At 46.5% G+C, this 9,107-nt stretch overlaps 1 protein-coding gene across 1 annotated transcript; it reads right to left on the bottom strand.

Moving 5' to 3' along the window:
- Positions 1-300: 300 nt before the first annotated feature.
- On the bottom strand, positions 301-6,751 carry LOC311438090 (uncharacterized protein C11orf24 homolog; the record flags this gene model as incomplete). The annotated part of the gene is made up of 4 exons (XM_084522139.1): positions 301-827; positions 1,890-1,992; positions 5,201-5,791; positions 6,724-6,751. The coding sequence occupies 4 exons, from the start codon at positions 6,749-6,751 to the stop codon at positions 650-652; spliced, it is 900 nt and encodes a 299-aa protein (XP_084378265.1). The 3' UTR covers positions 301-649.
- Between the last annotated feature and the right edge of the window lie 2,356 nt (positions 6,752-9,107).

The raw sequence follows: 9,107 nt of genomic DNA, 5'->3' as shown, positions 1-9,107 counted from the left end.
AACATCTGTTAATTACATCTTCAGAAACCCATTAAGGGTGCAGGGAGAAGCCTTCTCCCAGTAAGGCTGAGTCACACAGTACCTTACTGTCTGCCAGCAGCTGTGTATGAACAAGCACAAACACTGTGCCCACTTCCAAAGGAAAGGCAGCGGCTCACCGCAGCCATCTCTTCTTGGATTGTGCAGTGATGGGCTACCCCCAGGTCCTAGCTCAAGTGTACAACCTAACCCTATTTTCAGTTAAAATAATTAGCCAGACAATAAGAAACAATTTAACAAATTCAATTCCTTCTACTTTATTTGGAAGTCAAATTTCTGTTATTGCACAGTGCACAGGCCAGTGTTCAGCCTCTAGTTAAATATCACCCTGAGCATGGCCAGACTGTCTCTGACGTTGTCGCTCCCTACCCCTGCCCATTCTTCTTTCTCCCTACCCTTTCCCCCTCCCCTCAAAATTAGGAATAATTTATCATGTAGTTAACTTCATTGACACTCCAGGTAGCTGCTCAGGAAGCCTCTGCAAGGCTAACCATATAATCAATACAAAAGAACTCCCAGCCAGGAGCAATCCCTGTGGAAGTATGTAGTTGTAATTAGCATTTAATAAAATTAAAAATATATCTGTATCTGAGGCTATCTGGAGGTCTGGCTATTGTATGCAGGTGTCAAAGTTGCAAACGCAGCCACCAAACACAGTGATTTCCTTAACAAGCCTTTTTTGGGGGTTATCTGGATCTTCACATGGTAGCTGGAATTCCTTCTTATAAAGTCGAAGAGGCCTACAACAGCCGCATGCTGTGGTGACCTCCATGGTCTCAGCATTCAACCTGTTTGGAAGAGAGGGAGGATCGGTTACGACTTGGATACAGCTTTTTAGGTTTTGTTCATGAATGTATTCTGTGAATGGAACAGTCGTGCAAGGTGTGCAGAAGCCGTTCATCCAGCTCACACTGTGCCATTAACCAGCACTGCAAGATGCATAAAAAGTGGAACAAGCCAATCCTTTGGGCTTGTATGGAAAAGGTATTTAGGTAAGAATATCTGTAAATAAGGGAAAAGTCTGCATCATTTTCAGTAAGAACAAAACTTTTCTTTTTAATTGCAGCTTTCTTGTAGTGATAGTGATAAACCTTAGTAGTGCTTAAAAACAAAAAAGCAAACAAACAAACAAAACAAACCTTCAGGTTTAACAGCCCTTTTGAAAACTCGGGACCCAAAGGTGATAATTAGTTTTCAAAACGCTGGGGGACAACTGAGCTCACCTAGCTCTTAGCTTCAGGATTAATTTAAATTGGTTATGGTAAAAGCAAAACGCTTCATTGTTTTCCTATTCTGGAACATATTCATTCCCAGCAGTGCATGCAACTGCTTTTAACTTTTTTCTCAAATAAATATGAACTCTAATAGTGCTGCAAGCAGAGTTTACTTTTATTGAAGCTGTCATTCCCTGTTTGAGCAAGCAGAACTGCAGAGACATCACGTTTGTAGCTGTAAAGCATCCCCGTAAAATAACCTGAGAACACTGTGAGGCAATGGGAATGACCTGAAGGATTTAGGTGGGATAAATATTTTGGGTTACATTCTTGATTTTTGGAAAGTAGTTATTGGTAGTCTGACTAAAAAAAAACAAAAAACAAACAAACAAACAAACAAAAAAACTTAAGTGAGGAGACATTCCCTGTTTAATCTGTTGGTCTCTACAGACTAATTGACCTGTATTAGTGCTAGCTCTAGCCAGCTGGCCTATAGTGCCACACTATTGCTAGATAAATACCACAAAGCTTTTTCTCACTGAATTATAAAGGAGAGGTAGTTGACAAAGATCAGTATTCATAGATAAGAAAGAACTTCACTGTATTTATGATACAGAAGCTCTCAAGTATCCTTACGTTGTTGAAGATGGACACGATCCTTCACATCGGCTCAAAGTGATGTTAGCAGAACAGCCTTTGTAAGTTATTTTTTCTTCATATTCGACTTTTAGGCAATTCTCTGTCAAACATTAAAAAAATAAAAATGTATCTTAGTCTTCTAGTGTGACTTTTGATGGATGCTGAAAGCCTCTGTACTCAGTTTCCTGCAAAACCGTTCCTATTGCATGACTTCAGAGGGACTGAAGGAGGATTGACAAGTCACCAGTAAGTAACATGGCAAGAGAAGGTTTTTAGGAACTGAAACTGTGAGATGGTGACATAGCGGGACAGCTATGAAAATACACACAGCTGGAAATAGAAATGAGAAAAACAAAACAAAACGAAACAAAAAAACAGAAAAATCTGTTAATAATGGAATGCGAATTAAGTCCAGGAGGAAAAAGCCCTAATCCACTGATGAGAAAGCAAAGATGCAAATAAAACCATTAGCTGGCTAATTCCAGCAGAATTATTTCTGGTTCGCAGACTTGGTAATAGATGTGACTTACTTGAAACATGCTTAATTAGCTCATTTTAAGGATTTATTTATTTCTAGGCATATTTTATAAAGTTTATAATAACATAAGTCAAAATTTCATAATTCAAATCTCTAAATAGAACGCATAATGCTACTTGGAAGGTAATGGTGTTATGTATTGATCTTGCACTTTTTCTGGTCATGTCCTGACTTGAAGCAAGACACTAGGCATCGTATGAAGCAAAAAGTTGAATGAAAGTGAAGTTTTCAAATGAGCTGAAGAGGTTAAAGGTTGTGGTTTGTACCCCTTAACATGAAGAATACTGCGAAGGCAGTTTATGTACCCTACACTGCTCCTGCAGCATGCTCTGTCAAGTACATTCAGGTTCCTAGCTTGAAGCAGGTTATGGATGAAAGCCAAGTGTTGTTGAGGGGGCTCAGTTATACTGTAGGGGGTTTAGAAAAAGGCAGCTAATGGCACACCACACTAATGTGCTGTCTTCTGCCTGTATCTTGTAAAGTTGATAAGAGAGGCTCTAACCTTCATTTAAGCTCTAACCTTGCTTTCTAGACTGAAAGGTATTGTTGATCTGTGAGACTGACAAGTATGTGAATTGCTCAGTTGAGGGCAGACAAATGTGCAGAGAAAGGAGAATTTGTACACAACTCTGAATTTATGAACTGAACCCCAGGAGGCACTCACTGCCTGTTAACAGCAAGGACCTAACCTGGTAATGGTATGGTTGGGAAGGCAGAGTTCGAAAGAACTATCTTCAAAACTGAATGCAAATAAAAGCGAAAGCAGGCAGCAAAACATAAATATATTTGGGAATATGAGGGAAAGCCCTTCTGCTTAGGGGAGTTCCTAATTGTATTCCTGTTCTGTGAGGTGAAAATTGTGAGGAGGCAGGGAAAGAAGGGCCAAAAATAGTTGCACAATAGAAAGAATCCCATCTTCTTGTATCAAACCACCATTTCCTGATGCTTGTGCATTCATCCAATTCTGGTTTCTACTATTAAATATATATATATATATATATATATATAATTGAGCTGTTTGGTACTGCATTATTTGTGTAAAGTGGGATGAAGGACAGACTGTGCATTCAAGTGCTTGCTTCTGGGCATGCTCCCACTGCACAATTCTGACCTTCCTTGTGGCTGAGCTGGCTGACCTGGATGAGCTGCTCTCTGCTGACAAAGTTAATGGAGGAGACAGGGACAGGAGGGTGAGCTAAGGTGATTGCGCCCACTGTTACACATTGAGTCACATCACTATTTGAGAGCAGTTCACTGCAAACAGTTTCCTTAGTTGACTTTTGGGGATCCTGTGTGTAAATCAGTTTTGTGCAGTGAGACTTGACAGATGACTGTTGGGATGACTTGAGTGTGGTGTTCTGCTTTGTTCAAATTTTGTTGCTGTTAGTGATAAGCTTATGGTTCAGTTGCTCTGATCGTAGTGAAGGAATGGCAGACTGCGTGTGAAGATTCATAGCAGCTAAGGAAATAGCAAATAGGTTAGTGAAAATTTTCGAATGCTTCAAACAAATACTTATAATCTCGTTATCAAGCAGTGTAGAAAAGGGCAGACCTATGAGGCCATAACTCTTGAAAAAGATCAGGCAAGTGAAGGCAGTAACATGTTGGAGGTGAGGTTCCCTTTCTTTAGGAATTAAACAAATGAAAAGGACAATGGATAGAGACAGTGGTGCGTGCGTGACAGTAGAGAAGGAACAGTTACAGGAAGAGAAAGCAGTATGATATGGTTGCGGTACACCTTCCAGATCATTTCTCCTTTCTTTGTGGAACTAACCCAAAAGGGAATGCAGGAAGTAGCTGAAATTGAGATGTCAATTCTCTCCTGGGTCCTCAAACAGCAATTTTAAGACATAAAAATATATAAATATAAAAATAAAAACCATAAAAACAGCAATTAAGACATATAAACATCCATAAAACATTACCACCAAAAACAAAATAACAAACCAACAAACCACACAGGAAATTCTACTTCCATTCACAGATTGAAATATGCACCGTTCATTTCAGTTTATTCTTAGAAGGGTTAATGCATACCCTAGAAGTGCTGAATGAAAACTGCTTCACTGCCTGTTACCAGCAGCAGAAACTAGGTATCTGTGCACTCACACCAGTGCTCCTGACTCCAGCCCTGTAGGTTATAAAGTAGGAAAGCTTCAGTTCAAACCAGTAGGAATGATGCTGCTCTGTGCACCTCCCTTTCAAAAAAGTTACGAAGAATTATAAAGAGTGTGCTATGCTTCAGTCCAAAACTGCTAGGTTTTATTTACGCACAGGTGCAAAAGACCATTACTGTACCTAGCCAACACTGGAAAAAAATTACCAGTGGAGAAGGTATCAAAAAATTCAAAAAGAAAAAAAAAACATTTTCAGAAAGTGTATGAGAGTTAATAGAAGGACTGTACAATGAGGTAAGGCAATAGTTTGTCTAAATAAGTGGTGTCTTTCTTACACCATTAAAATAAGATTTTTAAATAGAAATAGATTCTATGACTTTCTCCGTGGTAAGTGTCCTGTCAGCCTGAACTCGTGTTTCTTAGTGTATGCATCAATGCATTGCAGGAAGCCTGCTGGTATGAAAACAATGACACCAAGACAACTATAGGTATTAGAAAGTAAAATGCAGTAATGATAAAAGAGGAAGATACAGTCAACGTGTACAAGCAAAATGTGACGTAGCAAAAAAATATGAAATGTCCCAAAAATTAATAAGTATGAAACAAAAGATGTACTAAGCAACAAAGCAGGATAAACTAAAGAAATACTTTACCTTGTGGTACTGCAGTTGGTCTAACAGAAGACAGGGATGTTGAAAGTTCAGATGTAACAGAAAGAGACGATGTGGTACGCATGGTAGTTAGTGTAGTTGTTCGGATAGAAGTCTGTTCAACAGAAGGGGTCTCTGTAGAAGCAGTGGTAACAAAACTAGGAGGAAACACAGTTGTTGTAGGTAATACTCTTGGGATCACAACTGGGGTGGATTTGGAAGAGACAGCAGTTGGAAGTGCTACTGAAAATGTTTCGCCACGTGGAGTAAAAGAAACTGTGGTGTTTGGTGAGGGGGAAGAATAAGTGGTACTCTCAGAGGAGGTAAAAGTGGGAATAAAGGCTGTAGGCATGGGCTTTGTTGGGGGCGACGGGGAGGAGGCTGTGGAAGGGACGGCAGATGGCAGCCTGGTGCTGAGAGGGCTGCTGGGGGCAGGCGACGTCCTGGGCACTGGCACTGCTGGGCTGCTGGCGGGGCTGGCCTCGCTGGGCACGGACGTCCTGGAGGTGCTGCTGGCAGACGTGGCCGGGGTGGTCTTCTCCGTGCTCACGGGCGGCGCGATGTGAGGCACCGTTGTCTCTTTCAGGGTGGAGGCTGCCGGGAGGAAAGCACAGCGGGACTGAGGGTGGCAGGGCAGGAGGGGCAGGCAGAGGAGGAGCACTTGTTCTGGGCAGATGCTCCAGGACAGCCCCAAAGGCAAGGAAGGTAGCGGTGTGCAGCCCTGAGTCGCGCTGGGCAAAACAGAGGAACGGGCCAGGGGCTGCTGCCCTTCCCCTCCCCATCTTGATTCTCCCCACAAAGGTGGTGCAAGGACAGTGTCGCACGGCTGCCCTACAGCAGCTCAGCACCCTCTGCTCCTGTCTGAAAGAAGAACCAAAATGAAGGCCAGCCTATGGTGAGTTCACTACAGCTGGATTTAAGCCTCATTAAGTCCCTCATTTGTTCACCCTCAGGAAGGAACTAGAAAGCAGCTGGAAGGGTAAGAGAGAGAAAACATTCAGGCATAAAAATAAACAGTGCAAGACCTGAAGAAAAACAAGAAACCAACAACCAAGTGAAGCAAAGGCAATCACTGCCCACCTCCCACCAGCACACCCAGGCCCAGCCAGGCTCTGAGGAATGGCTCGTTCTGAAACCTGCAACCCTCATCGTCTTGCTGAGCGTTTCGGTGTACGGTAAGGAACGGCTCGCTGGGCTCTTGCTGTAAGCTCTGTCACCTCTGTCCCCTCCCTGCCTCTTGCCCACCCTGAGCCCACTTGCTGGACAGCAGACAGAGAAACAGAGAAGGTCTTTGTCATGGTTTTCAGTGTTGATACACTCCATTTCCATCACGGTATTGTCTACAGTGATACGTTTTCAATTTTGGATGGGCATACTGTTGAGAAAACACATTTCAGCTGCTGCTGAGCAGTGCTCACACCAAGTCAAGGACTTCTCTGCTTCCGATGCTGCCCTGCCAGCGAGGAGCCTGGGGGTGCACAAGGAGCTGGGAGGGAACATAGCCAGAACAGGGGGCCCAAACTCACCCAGGGGCTCTTCCGCACCATTTGACATCAGGATGAGAGATAAATATTGGGATGAAGGGGGAGGAAAGAGGAACAGAAAGAATAATGGCATTTGTCTTCCCAGTGAAGGGCAGGCAGAGCAGAGGGAAGGCAGCAGGGAGCCTTACCTGGCTGTGAGGAGCTCGGCACTGCTGAGGACACAGTTGAGAGCGGGGAGGACGTAGATGAGGGCAGCGGGCTGGTTTTGGCTGTGGAGGGTGCGGAGGACGCAGGCGACTCTGTGGGAGCACTGGTCCTCGGGGGAGAGGGCTTGGGCCTCAGGGTCGTAGGCGTGGGCCTCAGCCGGGAGCTTGGGGGCGACGGGGAGGAGGCTGTGGAAGGGGCGGCAGGTGGCAGCCTGGTGCTGAGAGGGCTGCTGGGGGCAGGTGACGTCCTGGGCACTGGCACTGCTGGGCTGCTGGCGGGGCTGGCCTCGCTGGGCACGGACGTCCTGGAGGTGCTGCTGGCAGACGTGGCCGGGGTGGTCTTCTCCGTGCTCACGGGCGGCACGATGTGAGGCACCGTTGTCTCTTTGGGGGTGGAGGCTGCCGGGAGGAAAGCACAGGGGGACTGAGGGTGGCAGGGCAGGAGGGGCAGGCAGAGGAGGAGTGCTGGTTCTGGGCAGATGCCCCAGGACAGCCCCAAAAGGCAAGGAAGGTCGGAGTGTGCAGCCCTGAGTCGCGCTGGGCAAGAAGAAGGAATGGGCCAGTGGCTGCTGCCCTTCCCTTCCCCATCCTGCTTCTTCCCACAAAGGTGGCATAAGGACAGGGCCCCAGGGCTGACCTCCAGCAACTCAGCAACCTCTGCATCTCCCTGAAAATGAAGCTAAAATGAAAGTCAGAAGTGATTTCTGTATTTTATCCCAAGAGCCTTCTAAGCCCCACTCAAACTCTTGTTTGCTCCCCCTCAGCAGGAAAGTGACTGAGAATGGAAAAAGCAAATGACTGGAAGAATTCATGAATCAACACATTGAGAGTAGGAGAACTGAACGAAAAACAAGAAAAAGAAACCCCCAAGTGAAGCAAAGGCAATCACTGCCCACCTCCCACCAGCACACCCAGGCCCAGCCAGGCTCTGAGGAATGGCTCGTTCTGAAACCTGCAACCCTCATCGTCTTGCTGAGCATTTTGGTGTACGGTAAGGAATGGCTCGCTGGGCTCTTGCTGTAAGCACTGCCAGCTCTGTCCCCTCCCCACCTCCTGCCTGCCCCGAGCCCACTTGCTGGACAGCAGACAGAGAAACAGAGAAGGTCTTTGTCATAGTTTTCAGCTGTGATACACTCCGTTTTCACCACAATGTCATCTATGGTGATGCGTTTTTGATTTGTGTGGTCAGTTTTGGGCCCCTTGCTGCAAGAAAGACATGGAGGTGCTTGAGCAAGTCCAGAGAAAGGCAACAAAGCTGGTGAGGGGTCTGGAGAACAAGTCTTATGAGGAGCAGCTGAGGGAGCTGGGATTGTTCAGCCTGGAGAAGAGAAGGCTCAGGGGTGACCTTATCACACTCTACAGGTACCTTAATGGAGGCTGTAGCAAGGTGGGGGTGCTCTATTCTCCCATGTACCTGGTGACAGGACGAGGGGGAATGGGCTAAAGTTGAGCCAGGAGAGGTAGAGGTTGGATGTTAGGAAGAACTTCTTTACTGAAAGGGTTGTGAGGCATTGGAATGGGCTGCCCAGGGAAGTGGCTGAGTCACTGTCCCTGGAGGTCTTTAAAAGACATTTAGATGTAGAGCTTCGTGATATGGTTTAGTGGAGGACTTGCTAGTCTTAGGTCAGAGGTTGGACAAGGTGACCATGGAGGTCTCTTCAAACATAGGTGATTCTGTGATTCTCTGCTGCTGAGCAGTGCTCACACCAAGTCAAGGACTTCTCTGCTTCCGATGCTGCCCTGCCAGCGAGGAGCCTGGGGGTGCACAAGGAGCTGGGAGGGAACATAGCCAGAACAGGGGGCCCAAACTCACCCAGGGGCTCTTCCGCACCATTTGACATCAGGATGAGAGATAAATATTGGGATGAAGGGGGAGGAAAGAGGAACAGAAAGAATAATGGCATTTGTCTTCCCAGTGAAGGGCAGGCAGAGCAGAGGGAAGGCAGCAGGGAGCCTTACCTGGCTGTGAGGAGCTCGGCACTGCTGAGGACACAGTTGAGAGCGGGGAGGACGTAGATGAGGGCAGCGGGCTGGTTTTGGCTGTGGAGGGTGCGGAGGACGCAGGCGACTCTGTGGGAGCACTGGTCCTCGGGGGAGAGGGCTTGGGCCTCAGGGTCGTAGGCGTGGGCCTCAGCCGGGAGCTTGGGGGCGACGGGGAGGAGGCTGTGGAAGGGGCGGCAGATGGCAGCCTGGTGCTGAGAGGGCTGCTGGGGGCAGGCG

Source organism: Aythya ferina (genome assembly GCF_964211825.1).
Source record: "Aythya ferina genome assembly, chromosome: 5".
Taxonomy (NCBI): domain Eukaryota; kingdom Metazoa; phylum Chordata; class Aves; order Anseriformes; family Anatidae; genus Aythya; species Aythya ferina.
Note: the sequence above shows the minus strand (reverse complement) of the source record. Positions and strands in the feature narration are given on the sequence as shown.